At 41.4% G+C, this 21,825-nt stretch overlaps 1 protein-coding gene across 4 annotated transcripts in view; it reads left to right on the top strand.

The window, feature by feature from the left end:
* TIMMDC1 (translocase of inner mitochondrial membrane domain containing 1) overlaps window positions 1–21,825 on the top strand; it is a 304,154-nt gene that overhangs the window by 216,724 nt on the left and 65,605 nt on the right. For 3 of the 4 annotated variants that reach the window (XM_044072935.1, XM_044072934.1, XM_044072936.1), the window contains exon 8: window positions 16,137–17,194. The exons of the other annotated variant lie outside the window; for it this stretch is intronic. In XM_044072935.1, the coding sequence (XP_043928870.1) occupies window positions 16,137–16,287 (151 nt within the window). In that variant the 3' untranslated portion in view covers window positions 16,288–17,194. Of the gene's footprint in view, window positions 1–16,136; window positions 17,195–21,825 lie in introns of those variants that run through there. 4 annotated transcript variants of the gene reach the window in all.

The following is a 21,825-nucleotide window of genomic DNA, read 5'->3' as shown; positions in this document are numbered from 1 at the left end:
CTGGATCTTCAGTGGTGGATTCATCAGTTATTCCTCAATCCAGGGATTCCATTTCATCCTCTAATAACCCCCTCTCAGGAAGTCTTCACAGATGCTTTGGATGAAGGATGGGGGACATCTGTTTGTTCTCTGAAAGTGGACCCCCCTGCTAGTTATGTATACCAACTCTGAGGTTGCACTAAATTGGGGAAAGGGCAGGCTCTGTTAAAGCTAAGTTACCAGTAAGCCAATAGTAGATTGCAGTCCTTTTATGTTGACCAGCTATGGCCTTTCAATGACTTTATTTTTGATGACATCCCTGTTCATTAAAAGTGCTGTTCATTGTCTAACATTCAGTGTACAGCTGTTCGATTTAATATTTTTTCGATCGCCAAACATAGACCCCTGAGGAAAAGTGAGCTGGCATCTGCCACACAAGTTTATGCTCCTCTCACCCGATCTCTGACACCTGTGCTAATCAAACACAGGATGTTCTTAGTGTTTCGTTGCTGCAGTCATCACATTGGGTTATCCTGCCAAGATTAGCCCTCATTCGGCCCGAATACCAGAGGCTTAGTATTTCTGCGTCGGTTGCTGTCACTCCAGGACTGACGTCAGGTCGTCAGTGGTATAAAATCAGCCGACACCATTACATCAGTCTTTCTTGCAGAGGAGCCCGAAGCAGAAGCAGTTCACACGAGTGCCGGTCGGCTGCTACCTGCATTTTCATTTCCGAATTGAAGTTGAAGTCTTCTAAAGCTAAGTACCCCGTTGGGGATCCTTTTTTCTTGCTCTAACCAATGTTAGAAACAGTTAACAATTGTCTTGCCTGTGGAAAGCAAATACCACACAGAGACTTCCGTTCTTACTGTGTCACCTGTTTAGGGCCAGACCACGACATCCCTCATTGTTGCTTTTGTGCTTTGTTCAACGCCAGAACTATATGTCCTTGGGCCCTTATTGCAGCTAGATATTTTTGCTCTCAGTCCTCAATCTCCGATATGGCTTCGGTAAGCCATCTGACTAGCGATCTTCCAAAAAAAAGTAAGGATAAAGACAGAGACCACACAGGTCCATAACTGCTGACAACGATTTCACTAAGCTAGTCATCGGTTCTCTGGTACTCAGTGAAGTGCTTTCACAACCCCTGATGCCTGCTTCTGTGGATTCGCAGGCCGCTACTGAGACCTTTTCGGAGTCCGGTATGCCACGAGACTCTTTCGACTAAGGATCCTGCTGATGTCTCTACCTTGCATGGGTCCGAAGCTACTAAGCAGGCACCGGCTTCCAAGGAAGTTCTTCACACTACCGATACTCGACACAAACCGACGACTTCTTTTGCGTCTTCAGTTCTTTCTAAAACTACTGAGTTTCTAAGGCCCAGGGTATGAACTACACCCAAAAAACCGATAACCCAAGCTCAGACACCTGCTTCCATGCCTCAATCTCAAATGCTTAAAATGGCGGTAGACATTATTATGCGTATTCAGGGAAGCCAGGCTACCTCTTCCAAAAGGAAAAGAGACTTGTCCCCAGTGGTTTTATCTGAACAGGAGTCTGATGACTCTGATGCTTTTGAATATGAAAACATGCAACCCCTCTCTGCTTATGAGGATTCTGATGCAGAGGAATCCATTCCTTCTGCCTTTCCACCCAAGGATTTTTCATTTGGTGAAACCCTACATACCTAGGGAGCATTTCCAATGGGAATGTCAGGACTATCCTCAGTCAAAAAAGAGACTCAGGGAATTCTTAGATTTACCACAGCACAAACCTTTAGCCATTGCTCCTGTCCTGGGTGTTGTGGATGATGTTGTTATGGAATCCAGTTTGACTCCTGACAGCCCTCCCTCCTGCTCCCAGGAAACCTGACGGGTACTACAGAATCGCTGACTCCCACAAACTCCTTTTCAGAAATCCTACTGCTGACCCAGAGGTCATCTCCCAAGGACCTAAAGGAGTTAAAGCAACCTCAGCTAAGAATCCCACTACCTCAGACAGGGATTCCCGGGCTTTAGACAGATGGGGGGAAAAGTATACACCTCTTCAACACTTGCTATTAAAGCACTAAATTGTCAGTTCCACATGCTGAAATATCAGCAGCATACCATGGAACTACTCAAACAAAAAATATTTTCCTTTCATGCTTGTGCAGAAAATAAAGAATTACAAGAGCTTATGCATTCTGCAAGCCTCTTTCCCTCCAGTAGAGCTCTTTTAAGTGTGTACCTTTAACTCCCAGTGGGTGTGGCTTCAGCCTTTAAAAAATGAAGCTATTACCTTACAGTTCTACCAAATACTAATTGACAGAGCTCATATATCAATACAGTTGTGTTTGCCATCATGTATGCTTCAAGATAAAATATTCTGATAGCTTGTATGTAGCATGATTTTGGAATTATCAATGCAAATATGAACAGGCAATATTTGACGCCTAGAGGCGCAGTAGGAGGTAACTGAAGAAATGCCTGGAGATGTCACTCGGCTGTAATGAGTTAATAAGCACACCTTGCAGTGTGGCTTTGAGGTCCTAGAAGCATCTTGCAGGGCAGCAGTCACTGGTTCTGTCCTTAGAAGGCATGCTTTTTGGAGCAGACCTTGCCAGACCATGTCAAATCAAAATTATTGGTCACTCCATTGAATAAAGACAATTTGTTTGGCACCAAGGCAGAAGAGGTCTTAAAAAATATGGAAGAAAAAGCTAAATCTATGCAGACAGTTAAAGACTTTTTACAGGTCCAGCTTCCGAGGTTCAGTAGGCATTGCCCCTCCAAGCACTGGTCCTTTCCGGCCCTCTCCAGACCAACTCAGCCCAGACCCAGGGGAAACAGAACCCCCAGACAGCAGTCCCAGGGAATGCAGAGATTTAAGCAATGGAGTTCTTCCTCTTCAAAACCAAGGAGTGATAAGCCACCCCCTTATGGTAAGAACCCGCAATGACTTCACACCTCCACCCTTATCTCTGCCCACCTGCTTGTGCCCCTAGGCGGAAAACTCTCCTTCCATGCAAACAACTGGGCCTCCATTACCAATGACCAATGGGTCCTCAACATAGTGTCCCAGGGATACAGATTTTATTTCCACACTCTGCCAACCCCAAAAGGGTTCCCAGATCTTCTTCCAAACCAAACTTGCAATAAGAGCCACACAAAACCAAGTAAAATGACGGTCTGGCAGCAAAAGAAAACTTTTTAATTAAAATAATCCAAAGTACAATAAGTAAAAAGCAATAATCCAGGTAAGCACTTTCGTTTGTCACACTGACAAACTTCTTCTGACAATAAGAAACATCACTTCCTTCTGTTAAAACCATTTGAAATTCCCTCCTTTCAATACTATTGGTCCATTTCGCAAAAAACATGTCAGCAAAATTACAGCAAATTCACCCCCCAACCTTAGACACACAAGACTGAAGCAAATCTAAAAGCTATTATACCTTATATTTATTTATTATATTTATTATTATTATGAGTATTATACTTTTATTATTCATCATACTTTTATTTCATACATAAAACATATATATTTATACACCGTCAAACTATGCATGCGTTTAGCACATTGTGATCATAATTTTTATTTTTCATTTTTTTAGGTTTATAACTATTTACGTAGGTATTACACGTACTCTCAGTATTTGGGTTACACGTATTCTCAGTATTTGGGTTGTTTATTATAATTTATTTATATTTTTAAGGTTTTATAATGGTTTTATAATGCAATTATTTGAGGTATTTCAACTTATTTATATGACTACACCTTTTAGATATGCTTGTCTTGTGTGTCTAAGGTGGGGGGTGAATTTGCTGTAATTTTGCTGACATATTTTTTTGCGAAATGGACCAATAGTATTCAAAGGAGGGAATTTCAAATGGTTTTAACAGAAGGAAGTGATGTTTCTTATTGTCAGAATAAGTTTGTCAGTGTGACAAACAAAAGCGCTTACCTGGATTATTGCTTTTTACTTATTTTACTTTGGATTATTTTAATTAAAATGTTTTCTTTTGCTGCCAGACCGGATTCTACTTTTTCATTCTTATTCCAAACCAGTGGGCAGATGCCAAAAAGCATGTCTTTTCCCTGCTCTCCATGAGGGCAATTCAGCATGTTCCTGAAGACCAGATAGGCCAAGGTTTCTATTCCAGACTTTTCCTGGTACCCAGAAAAGGAGTGCACCTGGCGCCCAATCCTAGATCTATCCATTCTAAACACCTTTCCGGTGATACCAAAATTCAAAATGCTCACCCTTCAGCAGCTCCTTCCTGTGCTTTCCAAGGATGCCTGGGTAGTCACCCTAGACCTAAAAGAGGCCTACCTACACATCCCAACCAGAGAATCTTGCAGGAAATGTCTACTGTTCAGGGCAGGATCTTTGCACTTTCAGTTCTCCCCGCTTCCCTTTGGCTTATCCACTGCTCCCAGAGTTTTCACAAAATGCTTGGGTCCAGCCATTGCTTTTTGCAGACAAAGAAATATTCAAATTTACCCTTACTTAGACTATTGCCTCATTCATGCAGACAGGAAAAGCTGTTACAGCACCTGACCTTTGTAAACCACCCTGGGGTATACCATCAATGAAAAGAAATCAAAGCTAGTCCCCACACAAAAAATTGTATTCCTGTGAGCAAGCCTGGACACTGCATCCCAGATGGCATTCCTTACTCCAGAAAAACAAACCTACCTGACAGGGTACTTCTCTCAACTAGCCGCCAGGACCCAGTTATCTGCAAGGAAAATCCTGCTAGCTCTAGGGTTCATGGCCTTCTGCATTCTACTCATTCCATATGCCAGACTGCATATAAGGAAACTACAATGGTACCTAAAAAGCCTTTGGTATCAACACTCTCAAGACCTGGAAACTATCATACCAGTGATACCCTGTCTAATGAAATTATTTTTTTTTGGTGGGCAGCAGCATGCAACCACAACAAGGGACTTCCCTTCTCACATCCCCATGCAGCCCAGACCCTCACCACAGATGCATCAGACTATGCCTGGGTTGCACACCTGGACGGCAGGTGCATTCAGGGCCATTGGAGCCCAACTCAAATACATCTGCACATCAACCAAAAAGAGCTGGTAGCTGTTCAGCACGCCCTGATAGCTTTCAGACCCCTCTTCTCTCTGGGGCCTCTACTGATCAGAACAGACAACACCACAGTGATGTGGTATATTAACAAGCAGGGAAGGACTCACTCTTATCCTCTCTGCAAGCTTGCCATGACCATTTGGCACAAGGCCTCAGCCATGCAAATTCACCTGCTAGCGCAATTCCTGCCAGGCTCCCTAAACTCTCTGGCAGACAACTTAAGCAGAAACCTGCTAGACCCACACGAGTGGCAGCTAGACCACAGAACTTTCACCCTTGTAACCCAGAAATGGAACACCCCAAGGGTGGACCTCTTTGCCGCCCACTCCAATCATCAGCTCAGCAAATTCTGTACCAGGGAACCTCACAGCAAGGCCTGGAAAGTGGATGCTCTATCCTTCCAATGGGTAAACCTCTTGGTCTATGCATTTCCCCCTCTACCAGTCATTTCAAGGGTACTGCTCAAAATAAGGGATGAAAAACCCAGGGCAATCTTGATTGCCCCAGACTGGCCATGCCAGCACTGGTACCCACTGCTGCGCAGCCTGTCATCCCTGCCACCATGGCACCTACCTCAGATCCCAACACTCCTGGCCCAGAAGGATGGAGAATTCCTGCATCCCCACTTGTGGACCCTCAACCTCGCAGCCTGGCTTATTCCCTGACCTCTCCTCAAGCTGCCAGCCTAAGCAAACAAGTCCTAGATGTTCTACTTGAGGCCAGATGTCCCAGCACTAGAAAATCCTATGCTGACAAGTGGAAAAAGTTTTGCACCTGGATCCAGGCTAAGGGAGCTAAAACAGCACAGCCCTTCCTACCTCTTATCCTGGATTACCTATCAGACCTAATGCACAAGGGTCTGTCCTTCTCTTCTGTTAAAATTCATGCCTCTGCCATCTTTGCTCACTACAGCACAGAGCCACCTCTCTTTTCACACCCTGTCAAACAGTCCCTAAGAGGGGCTAACAACTTAAGGCCACCCAGGAGAGCTCCTACCCTAGCTTGGGAACTTACCTTTGTGTTGGAAAAGCTCACCCCCCCCCCTTTGAACCTGCAACTTCAGCAGAGTTAAAATTCCTCTCTTGGAAAACAGCCTTGCTTCTGGCCATCACTTCAGCTAGAAGAGTTTCAGAGCTACAAGCACTCATGGCTGTAGAGCCCTTCATCATTTTCCATACTGACAGGGTCCCCCTCAGGACTTAACCCATCCTTCATGCCTAAAGTGGTGTCCAGTGTGGCTCTAATCCAATCCATTTATTTGCCCACCTTTTCCCTAATCCACAAAACAAGGGGGAAAGGATTCTGCACTCTGTCTAGATGTGCACAGACAGCTCAGATTGTATCCGGATAGGACTAAATCTTTTAGAAAAACTGACCAGTTGCTAGTCAACTTCGCAGCAGAGGCAGAAGGCAAGACCATATCCAAACAATATCGAAATGGATAGCACACTGCATCCATTTCTGCTACAAACAGCATGGGAAACCACCCCCAAAGGGGGTCAAGATGCATTCCACCAGGGTAACCACCAAGCTCTGCAGCTTTTCTTAGAGGGGTCCCCACCAAGGGACATCCTGGAGGCTGCAACATGGACTTCTGTTCACACCTTCAGTAAGCATTACCACCTGCATATCTTCTCCAAATCCAGTGCAGGCTTTACCACTGCAGTCTTACAGGACATCCTAGCCAGCCTCTAGTCTTCTTGACTGCCTCCCTTTTCTTCAGCATTGGGAATCAACCCAAGTGTGATGACTGCAACAGTGAAATACGAAGAACATAGTACAGTTGTGTACACTTACCATAAATGTAGATGTTAGAGTGTATTCACTGTTGCAGTCCTGGTTTCCCACCCTCCATCCCCCTTGTTTCTCTCTCTTCCACTCTCCTTACAGAGAATTTTTGATATTTACTTTCTACTGGTGGTTTTCTTCCACCATAACCTAGCTCCTTATTTGGGGGCTCCTGACAGTTTGGGCAAGAAAACCTGATATAATGGCATCTGCTGCCTGATTTTATACCACTGACAACCTGATGTCAGTCCTGTAGCGACAGCAACCGATGCAGAAATACTAAGTCTCTGGTATTTGGGCCGACTGACGGCTACCCCTGGCAGGATAACCCAAGTGAGATGACTGCAACAGTGAATACACTCGAACATCTACATTTATGGTAAGTGTACACAACTGTACTTTGTCCATACTGTAGTCAAGGATTCATTCCTCTGTGGCATGTGGCTGGGGCAGTACAGTGAATTTTGATGATGGTGGTAGAGGCATATTTCCAATATATTTCTCTTTGTTATGAAAAATATGATATATACAGTATGTATACACATAACCCCCCCCCCCCCATTTCCTGTGTTGTATCAGTTCATTATAGATATGTTCTGAATGTATAATGCATTCTCCTTTGTGAACAGAAATTATTTTCTCTTCCCTTATAAAAGCCACATCAATGCAGGCTAAGATCCCTACGCATTCTTCTTCTTTCGGCTGCTCCCGTTAGGGGCCGCCACAGCAGTTCAACTGTTTCCATTTCTTCCTGTCCTCTGCATCTTGCTCTGTCACACCAACCCACCTGCATGTCCTCTCTCACCAAATCCATAAACCTTATCTTAGGCCTCCCTCTTTTCCTGTTACCTGGCAGCTTCATCCTTAGCATCTTTTTCCCAATATACTCTGCATCCCTCCTCAGCACATGTCCAAACCAACGTAATCTTGCCTCTCTGGCTTTGTCTCCAACCCTTCCAACCTGGGCTGAGCCTCTAATATATTTATTCTTAATCCTGTCCATCCTCGTCACATGCAGTGCAAATCTTAACATCTTCAACTCTGCCACGTCAAGCTCTGACTCCTGCCTTTTTGTCGATGCCACTGTCTCCAACCCATATAACATAGCTGGTCTCACTACACTCTTGTAGACCTTCCCTTTCACTCTTACTGGTACCCGTCTGTCACAAATCACTCCTGACACTCTTCTCCACCCACTCCATCCTGCCTGTACTCTCTTCTTCACCTCTCTTCCACACTCGCCATTACTCTGAACTGTTGATCCCAAGTACTTAAATTCATCCACCTTCGCCACCTCTACTCCCTGCATCCTCACCATTCCTCTAACCTCCCTCTCATTCACACACATATATTCTGTCTTAGTCCTGCTGACCTTCATTCCTCTTCTCTCTAGAGCATATATCCACCTCTGCAGGGTCTCCTCCACCTATTCCCTACTCTCACTACAGATCACAATGTCATCTGCAAACATCATAGTCCATGGGGACTCCTGTCTGATCTTGTCTGTCAACCTGTCCATCACCATTGCAAATAAGAAAGGACTCTGAGCTGATCCTTGATGTAATCCCACCTCTACCTTAAACGCATCCGTCACTGCCACCCCAGACCTCACCGCTGTCACACTACCCTCGTACATATCCTGTACCACACTTGCATACTTTTCTGACACTCCCGACTTCCTCATACAGTACCACAATTCCTCTCTAGGCACCCTGTCATATGCTTTCTCTAAATCCACAAAGACACAGTGCAACTCCTTCTGATCTTCTCTGTACTTCTCCATCAACATTCTCAGAGCAAACATCGCATCTGTAGTGCTCTTTCCTGGCAAGAAACCATACTGCTGATCACTAATCATCACCTCCCTTCTTAGCCTAGCTTCCACTACTCTTTCCCATAACTTCATGCTGTGACTGATCACTTTAATCCCTCTGTAGTTACTACAGCTCTGCACATCACTCTTAAAAATCAATACCAAAATACTTTTCTCCATTCTTCAGGCATCCTCTCACTTTCCAAGATTTCATTAAACAATCTGATTAAAAATTCTACTGCCATTTCACCTAAACACCCCCATGCTTCTACAGGTATGTCTTCAGGACCAACAGCCTTTCCATTCTTCATCCTCTTCATAGCTATCCTTACTTCCTCCTTGCTAATCCATTGCACTTCATGATTCACTATCCGCACATCATCCAACCTTCTCTTCTTCTCATTCTCTTCATTCATCAGCCCCTCAAAGTACTCTTTCCATCTGCTCAACACACTCTCCTCGCTTGTGAGTACGTTTCTCTCATTATCCTTTATCACCCTTACCTGCTGCACATCTTTACTAGCTCGGTCCCTCTGTCTAGCCAGTTGGTACAGGTCCTTTTCTCCCTCCTTAGTTTCCAACCTTTCATACAACTCTTCATACGTCTTATCCTTAGCCTTCGCCACCTCTCTTTGCCATGCACCTCATCTCTTATACTCTTGTCTACTTTCTTCATCTCTCTGACAATCCCACTTATTCTTCGCCAACCCCTTTTTCTGTATACTCTCCTGTACTTCCTCATTCCACCACCAGGTCTCCTTGTCCTCTTTCATCTTTCCAGATGTCACACAAAGCACCTTTCCGGCCATCTCTCTTACTAGCTCTGCTGTAGTTGGCCAGCTATTTGGTAACTCTTCCCTGCCACCCAGTGCCTGTCTTAACTCTTCCCTGAACATCACCTCACAATTGCCCTTTTTCAATTTCTACCATTTGATCCTTGGTGCTGCCCTCACACTCGTCCTCCTCTTCTTGATCACCAGTGTCATCCTACAAACCACCATCCTATGCTGCCTAACTACACTTTCTCCTGCCAACACTTTACAGTCTCCAAACTCCTTCAGACTGGGCCTTCTACATAAGATATAATCCACCTGTGTGCATCTTCCTCCACTCTTGTATGTCACCTATGCTCATCCCTCTTGTTAAAATACATATTCATCACAGCCATGTCCATCCTTTTCGCAAAATCCACCACCATCTGACCTGCATTCCTTTGCTTAAAACCATACCTACCCATCACTTCCTCATCTCCTCTATTCCCTTCACCAACATGCCCATTGAAATCTGCTCAGTTGCCAGTCTCTCACCCTTGGGTACAGTCATCGCCACTTCATCCAACTCACTCCAAAATTTTTCTTTCTCACCATCGCACACCCAACTTGTGGAGCATATGCACTAACAACATTCATTACACCATCAATTTCCAGCTTCATAAATATCACTCTATCTGACACTCTTTTTCACCTTCAAAACACTCTTAGCATACTGTTCCTTCAGGATAATGCCTACGCCATTTCTCCTCCCATCCACACCATGATAAAACAATTTGAAACCACCTCCGATACACCTAGCCTTGCTCCCCTTCCATCTGGTCTCTTGCACATACAATATACCAACCTTCCTTCAGTCCATCATATCGGTTAGCTCTCTCCCTATATCAGTCATACTGCCAACATTCAAAGTTCCGACCCTCACTATCACAGGCCTAGCCTTTACCTGCCTTCAGGCATGCCTTCCCCCTCTTCTCCTCCTTCGGCCAACAGTAGCCCAATTTCTGCCAGCACCCTGTTGGCCAACAGTACTGGTGGCGGTCGTCATTAACCCGAGCCTTGACTGATCCGGTATGTATTTCTGCACTGTTGTCTGCATGTATGATTTGGCAAAATATTACGCCGGATGCCCTTCCTGATGCAACCCTCCCCCATTTATCCGGGCTTGGGACCAGCACAAAGATGTGCACTGGCTTGTGCATCTCCAGTCGCTGGGTTAAGATCCCTACGCATTCTAATGGCCACATATTCTTGATGGCTGTTTGTCAATATTGGGTTATGTTTGTGGAATGATTTTTTTCATTTTCCAATAAAAAGTTTGGATAGCATATCTGGCTGTTAGTTGTAAACTGTAGTTAGGTTGTGATTTTAAATGTGGAATTGCGCAGCGGCACATGGTTTGACACAAGTCTCTAAAATGACTTCCCTGAAAATGTCTTAGTAGAATTCCTCGTAGTTGCAATTAGTTTACATGGAAGCTGATAAAACGAGAAAGAATTGTTTTTTTTAAATATTATTTTCAGTAAATTTCTGTAACTCTGCCTAAACTTTAACATTTTGAGTTCAAGTTTTCAGTTTACCCACCACCATCATGTTAAGTATGGCACTGAGTTTGTATAGTTTTTGGATCAAAGATGTTTATGGAAATGACTCCCAAAACAACATTTGCATGTGGAACTATATAGTGGCACTCAACATTCTGATAGAAACATCCGTGGAATGACTACCATAAAAATTTCATATCAGAATTTTACATGGATAAGGCTACACAAAAAAACAGTTATCTGAAAAGGGCGAATGAGCGGTTTTACATTAAATAACGCAACAAAACATTTTGTTGTAAGTGTAAAATTGCAACTGAAAAAATACAAATGTTCATTTTATGAGAGTAATAAGGTGTGTGTGTGTGTGTGTGTGTGTGTCTGTGTGTGATACACAGATTACTGCAATCCCAGTGATTGTCAGGCACTTGCCCTTCAGGCTGATGCCTCCCAACACCTCTGAGCACGTAGTAATGTCTGTACAATGCTCACCCACTCTGTTTCTTGCTTTGTCCTTATTTTACATGTGCTCCATTTTTTTTTTTAACTGCCAGACCCTGTGGTCTTGTCAGGCAACCCAAACTACTTTTATGGTTGTTGAAATGTAACAGAATGAGACACTGCCTTGCAGAGAGTGGAATACATCTTTTCCTGCGAAATCAGTCTTTGATATGATACTGTTCTGGCCCCTTTGCTCTTATCAAGAAATCATCTGTACTGTCTGGTTGTTACAGTATTACCCGTGACATTTGTCCCACTTAAACTTACAATATAGATTGTTTTCTCATTGAAAGCAGTCTTTGATGTGTTACTGTGTGGTCACTATATCTCTGCTGCTCTGATTTTCAGTTTTCAAATGTTGCTGTGGACAGTGCATAATGCTAGCTCTGTCCAGAGATTAATTTATCTGGTTTTGATACCATTTGCTGTTGCTGTGTTCACCTGCCAAGCTTCATCTGTTTCTTTGTTTTCTTGAAGCGTTTTGAAACAATAGTGAACACTTAACTTTTGCAGCAAAGTGTCATTGTTACAGTGCCATGCTGCACTTTTGTCCCATTCCTTCTTTTTGTTTCCTGTCTTGTTTAATATACCCTTCATAATTAACATTTTTTAAACTGGGACACCAGTTGAACTTTGTGACCTTTGGATTGGGTTAGCATGAAGGTGTAGCCATAAACTTCAGTGAATAGATCTCTGCACTGTATGCCTTCATTAATATCCCATGCTACACCTACCCTGATGCCCATAGTAATTCCATAAATTGTGGCATTCACTCCCCCCAAGTGCCACCATGCATGCATACTCTGTTTCAGCACACTTTCTTTGCTGTGGGCAATTTGGGCTGTTTACACTGTCAAGGTTATTCACCTGATGCCCTGCCACTGTTTAGATTTAAATGAAGCAGCAAAAAAAAAAAAAGAAAAGAAAAATAAAAAACTGCCCCTTGAAGCATGGAGCATCTAATCCCATTAGTTTTCTGAAAGTGAAAGGGACTGCTGGGCAAGTAATGATATCTGCTGCCTCTAAGCAACCATGATCACTGCTTATTCAAGTAGTAACAGGTTTTGGTTGACTAGTTATTACCTGTTAGTGTGTTTCTAATAGGGAAGTGAGATAGCATACTGTTGAACGGAGGAGTAACTGGCTCACCCAACGTCCTTTGCCAGTACCTGAATTAGCGCCCCATCCTCTTGCTCACAGTTAGGAGCCAAACAAAAAAGGAAATGTACTCTTAACTGTTCTTCATTCGAAGAGCAAAGAAAGAAAAATGCCAGCACAGAAAGAATGCTGGCATGGCACTCAAGACTGTGCCCTCTAACAGGTTGCCCCTGGGGCACATGCCCCCTCTGCCCCACCCTTCCTGTGCTACTGCTGTTGCATAACAAGCAGTCTCCCAACCAGGTTCAAGTTGGGGCATTATTTAAAATTAATTTAAGGTATTTATTTTGCTAGTATATATTCATTGCTTTATTTTAAAGTATACATTTTATTTTAAAATGAAAAAAAAAAATTCAAGCTGAATTGTTTTGGCACCCAATGCAGTAGCACTGCTTTCATTTGCTGACACAGCTCGATACCTGATGTAAATGGTTAAGTATAATGGATATTTAAGAGAGGACTGCAGCAGTGTTAGAATTGTAGCATTCTATACAGTGGATATAAAAAGTTTACACACCCCCTGTTAAAATGCCATGTTTCTGTGATATAAAAAAATGAGACCACAATAAATCATTTCAAAACTTTTTCCACCTTTAATGTGACCTATAACCTGTACAATTCAGTTGAAAAACAAATCTGTTACAGGAAAAAAATATTAAAAATAAAAATACGCTGGTTGCATAAGTGTGCACACACTCTTAAACTAATACTTTGTTGTGTGGGCACACCCTTAAACTAATACTTTGTTGAAGCACACTTTGATTTAATTACAGCATTCAGTCTTCTTGGGTAGGAGTTTATCAGCATGGCACATCTTGACTTGGCAATATTTTCCCACTCTTCCTTGCAAAAGTGCTCCAAATCTGTCAGATTGTGAGGGCATCTCTTGTGCACAGCCCTCTTCAGGTCACCCCACAGATTATTTTATTGGATTTAGGTCTGGACTCTGGCTAGGCCATTCCAAAACTTTAATTTTCTTCTGGTGAAGCCATTCTTTTGTTGATTAGGATGTATGCTTTAGGTCACTGTTGTGTTGAAAGGTGAAATTCCTCTTCCATCTTCAGCTTTCTAGCAGCTGTCTGAAGGTTTTGGGCCAAAAGTGGCTGGTATTTGGAACTATTCATAATTCCCTCCACATTGATTAAAGCCCCAGTTCCAGCTGAAGAAAAGCAATCCCAAAGCATGATACTGCCACCCCCATGCTTCACCATGCTGATGGTGTTCTTTTGGTGATGAGAAGTGCTGTTTTTTGCGCCAAACGTACCTTCTGGAATTGTGGCCAAAAAGTTCATCTTTGGTCTCATCGGACCATAACCTATTTTCCCACATGATTTTGGAAGACTTGATGTATTGTTTTGCAAATTTTAGGTAGGCCTGGATGTTTTTCTGTGTAAAAAAAAGGCTTCTGTCTTGCAATCCTACCCCATAGTCCAGTCATATGGAGAATATGGGAGATTGTTGTCACATGCAATACACAACCAATTGCCAGAAAATCCTGCAGCTCCTTCAGTGTTGCTGTAGGTCTCTTGGCAGCCTCCCTGACCAGTTTTTGTCTTGTCTTTTCATCAGTTTTGGAGGGATGTCCAGTTCTTTGCAACGTCCCATATTTTCTCCACTTTTTGATGACTGTCTTCACTGTGTTCCATGGTATGTCTAATGCTGTGGAAATTTTTTTGTACCCTTCTCCTGACTGATACTTTTCAACAATGAGATCCCATTGATGGCTTTGTAAGCTCTCTGTGAACCATGGCTTTTGCTGTAGCAGGCAACTGAGTAAATGTCAGGAAAATCCTACTAGGGCAGGTGAACTTTATTTGGGGTTAATCAGTCTCTCTAATTGTTGGGCAGATGTGTACACAAGAAAACTGAACGTTGTAATTAAATCAAAACGTGCTTCAACAAAGTATTAGTTTAAGGGTGTGCACACTTATGCAACCAGTGTGTTGTATGTTTTTTTATTTTTTATATTTTTCCCCCAACAGATTTGTCTGTTTTTCAATTGAATTGTACATGTTATAGGTCACATTAAAGGTGGGAAAAGTTTTGAAATTATTTATTGTGGTCTCATTTTTTATATCACAAAAACCTGGTATTTTAACGAGCGTGAGTAAACTTTTTATATACACTGTAGATGTACAATAGCAACCTGTATTGATGTGAATGTTCCAGATGGGGCCATCTAACTGCCTACTTACAAGTAAAGGAATCTATTATTTAAATTAGGCCACATGTTGTTGACATTGGTTTGTATGCATGATTTTCCTGCTAATTATGCACAGATGTTCCTTATATAATCCTTTGTATCCCCAGCTGTGTCACAGTTATGGTATATAATGGTTTGTGCTGGTCTCCCTTACTTTTAGACTGCACATTCTTTAAAAACTGTTGTAAATCTGACTCCCATGCCTTTTGTAGGACTTGGAGACGCACAGGGATATTGTACTTTCTAGGAAATACTTTTGTGTTTTACGCGGAATTATTTTTCTGTAATGTGTGATAGTACATAAAAGATCTTGAGCATATGTTGGAGCCTTCCTTTTCCAGACCTTATTGGCAGAATATTTGGGGTATTTTTTTGAATGTCATATTTTATTAATTTATTTTAAAGTTGTTAACTTGGTAGACCAACTGAGCCAGAAACCTTTAGGGGAGATATAAGGAATGCAGATACTCCACGTAAAAGCTTGGTACGCAATAATAAATAATTGTTTTACACAGAGTGTTAAGAATGTTCTTTCCCATCCTCTTGATTACATTTCCTCTCCCCTCTACCCCATACTTGTTTCTTGCATGTTTAAAAAAAGAGTAGTTCTTAGTGGAATGAAGTTAACTTAGGGGAAAACATTGGTAATTAAATTCTAAATGCAACAGGCATTTTCACCTTTGCTGCTCGTCATTGCCGTGCTAGAGTTACATGTTTTGTGGCAGGAGTGGAAGAAACTGATTATGTTCTTGCAGCAAGTATTTTTATTTTAATTATTTCATAGTAAAAGTGAGAGCTGGTGTATTCACCATGACTGCTGCAGGTCTGTTTTGCAGAAATTACAGACGCACACGCAGCCGCACTTTATGCATGTGCATTCAGCTGCTTAATAAAGCCCTACATGTGGTACAGTATTTAAAATTATCTTCCTTGATCATACTGAAAAAAATAGTTTACATTCTTAGTGGTTCAGAGTCCTGTATAAACATGGAACCACTGGCTTTACTGGAGCAGATGCTTAGTGGGTCAGCAGTTGCACTGAGGTAAGCATAACCTTTTCTAGAGATATATGTGCAGGTGCACACACACACTAATCTGTACACCAGGTCAATGTGCACATATCTCACAAAAATACACTAACATGCAGATGTGGGCATGTGTCAGAGGGTCAGAAACATTTTAGAAAATGCTTTTCATATACACTTTGTTAATGTATACTGTTCCAGAGCCTGTGACTTTTATTTTGTGCGTTTTCTGTGAGTTGAACACTTATGTTTCTCTGCCTTTCTTCCAGGAATGCCAGACTTAATGTCACTGAGGAGTTAGTTGGTGGTATTGACAGCGCAGTGAAGCAGGATTCTCTGAGTAAAGATGTAAACAAAATTGAAGAACTTTTAAGTCTGCCTCAAAACCCCAGTTTGCCACAACAAACTGAAAATGACTGATTATACATATAACATGATGACTTGGGCAAAGTAATGGAGAAGTGAAAATGTTCATGTTTTTGCATTATCAGAACTGGTGTACAACAGGGGTCTAGCAAAGCATTCACGTATTCCGAGCAAGTTTTTAATTGTTACAGTTTAAATAAGTCAGGTGACCTTTTCCCAGACCAGTCCTGTTCTGCAGTCATTGGTTAAGGAGTCACCCACGAAGAACTGAAATCTTGTGCAAAGCTCACACTCTGAGAATATTATATTTTTGCATATGTCCCTTACTAATTTGTAGCTCTCCAGACCAGTAATATCTGCCATCAGACATGGCTAGTATTATCTGTAGTGTGGCGGGATTGACTGATTATCTTTAATGCATTCTACATTGCAAGATCATTTCATATCTAGCAACAGTTGACACAATCCACTGTAAGTATAAGGAGCTACTTGACCACCCAGTATCCTTGCTCCTGTGTATCATGTCACTAGTTACATCCCCGCTGCTGCTTTGCTTACAGATTATTGGATGACTGCAGGTTTAAGGGTTTCTGAGTGTCATAATTCATGCATTACCTTTTCTCTGTATGTCTGCATTTTATCTTGCAGATGATTTTGAAAGTGATAGTTCTGAGGTATTGCATCATCTTGAAACAGCAGCAATGTTTCATCATTAAATATTAGTTGTGATGGACTTTGACAGGTTAGCACAACTGTGCATCTAGGAGCTTGTGACAGGTCTTCCTTCAAGTGTATGTCAAAGATCAATATACATTTAAGTGATTTTTTTTTTCAGAAAGATACAAAATAAGTCAACAGTGTTTTGATCCAGTCATTTAGGGATGAAAATTCTTTTCCAGAAGTTATAACAATCCGTTCCAATGTTAGAATATTTTAAATTATATTCACAGTACCATCCTAATTGTGTTGAGTCAGCAGTAACATTGATTAATTTAAGATTTTGTATTTAAATAACATAAACCCTGTTTCAGAGAAAGGATTTGTCATTTTAATTGGTTTTAATGTCCTGTTGTGTGCTCCTGCAAATCATGTAGAGTATGTGGTCTCCCATTGCCATTATATAATCCTATTGCAGTTGGATTTTGCAGACATCACTAAGTAGCCATTACTTCCATGTAAGATTTCTAGGGCCATCATTTCTGCCTGGTGTCCTGTTACAGTGCAAGGAAGCTCAAATTAGATTTTGTAGAGACTCTGTGGTCAGTGTTTGTTGGGATTTCTTCTTCTGCTATCCCTAGCTTGACATAGTTTTGAAAAAGGTTTAGTTTTTTTGCATAAGAACAGCTAAGCCTCCTTCCAGTGCATGTCATAACATTGTGCCATACAAGGAGAGTATGTCCAGCTTCTGTGCCTCCCATTTCTTTTCTCCCACTCAGTGTTCAGATCTTCTTGTGCTTTATATTTTGCTGGAAAGTTCCTGCATTCCATATCTAAATCTCTAATACCATCCATTTGTTCTTACAGTCTTGATTGAGAAGCCCCCCCCCACCTGCACTGTCTATATTGACAGGAAGGGAGTAAACATTGCAAATAATTGCCCAAGTTTCATCCACCTATTTATAGAATTGGTAAGAAATGAGAAGACTACAGTACCTTATAAAAATGGAATCCACGTGGACAGTGCAGGGAATGTTGGGCTGGTCTCGTACATGATCCTGCTCCAGGTTCAGATGGATAGAAGAATGTAAGGCATCTGGAGACCAGGCATTTGTTAAAACCTCTTTCTTCAGATTTCTTCCCACATGTCAGTTGCATTCCCACAGCTAGTGAGGGATCAAGGTTATATCTGTCATCTGTTGATAAGGAGAACAGAGGAGGTCACCATTGGAAATCCACTTGAGGCATGCTTCCCCAGATGTCAGCAGCACCTTTTGTGCATTGAAATATTGGGAGCATTATCACAACTTTCCAGGTCACTCTGCGTGAGCCCTTGAATCCTCCAGAAGGGCTTACTGGTGAAATTCAGGCATTGAGAGGCTACTCATGTCTCTCCCACTTGAGTTGAGGAAGGCTGACTTGCAAAGTTGTGTTGGTCTCCTTTGCTAGGTAGGCCCGTGGGTGCACCTTCTACATTTGATATTCACTTTCAGTGAAATTTCTTTCTAGGAGTTTGGGAGTGTATCCTTAAGGAATGCTATCTGATGCTTTTGTTGCTTATTCCATAAGCTCCAGGACCCCATCACCTGTTACAACTACTTGCCTCCTCTTGTTGGCACTGGTAATATAGGTTCATAGGTAAGTACTAGTCTAGCTGCCCTTGCAGGCCATTTTAAGCCTCACCAGTTTCCCTTTTTGTGCTCAAAATAACCTTTCCCATTTGGTTATAGATTTGCCTTACTCATCCCATGGTTGATAATTATATATCATCCCTAATGAAGATAACTGAGATCATACTTCAGACAATTTGAGAGAAACCGTGCATTGGATAAAGCATTTAGGAGCTGCATCTGTTCATTACTAGTACAGGGGACAGTCTTGGGGTAAATTTCTTGTTTCCCATCCATAGCTCTAAGTTACACTTGAAAATGGGCAAGGATGAACTTTGTTTTATGTGGCTGGGGAGTCTGTTCCACAGCAGTTGATATCCTCTGTGTGATAGACCTGCCCCTCCAAACCGTTCTGTTGATGACGTTGCAGAGAGGTTTAGATCCCTAGACGTAGTATTTCTGGATGCCCTTTGACTTGCTGATGTGCAGTAAATTAGTAATGAGTCAAACAATGCCTTGCATGTCTGACACAGGTCACCTCTTAGCAGTCTGTAGGATACTGAGTATAATGACAGGGCTTTGAGTTAGTCCATGTCGTACTTGTTGCTTAGGCCTTGTATTCCTTTAGTAAGGTATCTCTGTGAGCGTTCCAGTTGTTGCATGGATCTGGACAGATACATGGCAAATGACGCATTATATTCAGTGATTGGTCTAACTAGGACTGAGTAAATGGCACAGTGACATCCCCTAGAGCTAGATGCAATCTCTTTTTTCATAAGCAGTACAGTATAGAAGGGGTCCGAATGGAGAGATGAAAAGTTAACAAGCAAAGGAGAGTAGTAATGCTGAAACTGAATTCATCCTCAAGCTTGGTGAGTGCCTTCACAAGGTGGACCCCGTTTTTCACAAAATCTCACCAAGGTGACACTGATATATAGGCTGTATTTATATAGCATCTAACATGGACAGAAGTAGGTCAAAAATGAACAAAGATAGCTGGGTGCACAAGACCCAGGATAAAAAAGTGCCCAATCCTGGTAGGCGCACTGGTGCCAGGACTGGAAAAAGTGACAGTGTAAAATCCTTAAATACGGAAACATTCCTACAATGGGGCCAGGCCAGGCCCAGGGGTAAGATGGCCCCCCTGTTGTAGAAGGCAGTAGCAGTACACAAAAATCACAAAAACTGATAGGCCAAAAGAAGAGCCATAAAGATGATAGAGTAGACTATTGGGGATTAGAAAGAAATTATGTATTGTTTCTATTATGCAAAAAGCCCAGAATTTCCAGACACAAGATGTACCGAAAGATTGAGAGAAATTAGAGGAAAGAAAAATACTTCAAGAAAAACTGTCAGAAGTTTCAAATAAAAATTTGTGGTCATTAATACAACAGATTTGTGAAAAACAGTATATAAACTAAGAAACTTTGATCTGTTTGGAAAAATAAGCATCTGAGGAAGTACAAAAATATAAACAACAAAACCTAGCTGTTTTTGAAAAGTATAAAAAAGAAATATGGACTTGGGAAAGAGAGAGATTTAATATGGTGCAATACTTATGCAAAGGCAGAAGACAAATTAATCAACATAAAGATGGCAGCCCCAAAGATATTAGAAGAGAAATGCAGACCAAGGCATCTATTCCAGACATAGAAAATTTCACAGTAAAAAAAATAGAGTGAATGTAGAAAAGAAGATGAGTAAAGTAGATGTTAAAAAATAGAAGTTGAAGTTATGGAGTGCCTGCGAAGTGAAGGATTTGGTGTAGAAGATGTAACAGATTACATCACAGCATGATGGAACGAGTGCCCAAAGTAAGGAAAAATGGGAAGATCAGGAGAAATCTGATGAAGAAATATGGACATGGGAAAAAAAAGAGATTTAATATGGTGTAATATCTATGCAAAGGAGAAAGCAAACTAATCAATACAAAAACAGCAGCACCAAATATATTTGAAGAGAAATGCAGGCAAAGGAATCCGGACATGGAAACTTTACAATACAAAAAATAAGAAGACAGAGGAAAAGTAGAAATGGAGATTAGTAACAGTGAAGTTAAAGAAATAGAAACTGAGTTTATGGAGTACCTCTAAAGTGAAGGCTTCAGTATTGAAAATCTAATACAAAAAGCACCAACAGGATAGAGCAATGGACCTCCAAATTAAGGGGGAAGCAGTTGGACAGGTGCCATATGAGCATATTTCGGAGCCTTCCACAGAAAACCAGTATATATGTTCACTTTAAACTGAACAGCAAAGAAACGAACAGGAAACTGTGGAAACTCTCACACAGTTAATGTTGAGTGATAGGCCAATGAGTTTCCATATGACAGATCAACAGATGTCACAGCATGAAATTGAAGAGAACATGCCACAGGAAGATGCAATAGAACTTTTTATAGAATGCCTGCAAGAAATGGAAAACAAAAAATTTGCCCTCAGTTTAGAAGAAAATGAGTTGAGAAGAGTTGCTTGACTTAATAAAGATAGACATATTAAGATCAATGAAACAGACTGCAGAAGATCAATAAAACCCAAAATGTCAGAAGTTTAATAAAGCAAATGAACAGCAGTTAAGATTATCCATAGAGATCCATGCGATATAACAGAAGTAAACAGGGTATATTACTGTTTACTAATAAAGTTCTACCGCACGAACATTGGGTAGTGAGGGAGAGAGGGGAGAAATTGAATGCCATCATGGAAGTATCGACTAGAGAAAACTATAAAGTAACTAAGACAAGAAGTGTCACTGTCAGAGTATAGAAGAGGGAACAGATCAACAAAAATACTTAGAAAGATAGACGTGATAAAAGCAATGCATGCTATTAGAACAGATCAGGATCTATCATGCACTATTGCAAATAAGTTAAAAATCTCAGCACAGGCAGAAAAACTTAGAAGATACACAGATAAATATAAAGGAAAAGTACAAAGTAAGCAATTTATTAATGGCCCAAAAAAGTTGTATAGAGAATTGGGAAACCAGGTAAAAAATTGAAAGACTGCCAAAAAAAGAAGAAATAGATACATTTTGGAGAAGTATCGATGAAGATCCTGTGGAACATAACAAAGATGTTAAGTGGATAGAAGTAAAAGAAAGAATAAGAAGCTTAAAGGTACAGGATATGAAATGGGATGAAGTAACAGCCAGAGAGATTGAAACGAAGTTAAGAGAAGCGTCAAATTGGAAAATCCCAGGCCCAGATGTAGTACCTAACTTCTGGTTAAATGTATTAACATCTTTGCATGAAGATTTAGCCATGAGTAAGAACTATTTATGTGCACTCTCTGAACAGTCACCAACCTGGCTAACAACAGGAAAA

Source organism: Protopterus annectens, chromosome 5.part1, assembly GCF_019279795.1.
Source record: "Protopterus annectens isolate FY-2018-M chromosome 5.part1, PAN1.0, whole genome shotgun sequence".
Lineage (NCBI taxonomy): Eukaryota > Metazoa > Chordata > Ceratodontiformes > Protopteridae > Protopterus > Protopterus annectens.
This window is presented reverse-complemented; position numbering and strand designations above follow the sequence as displayed.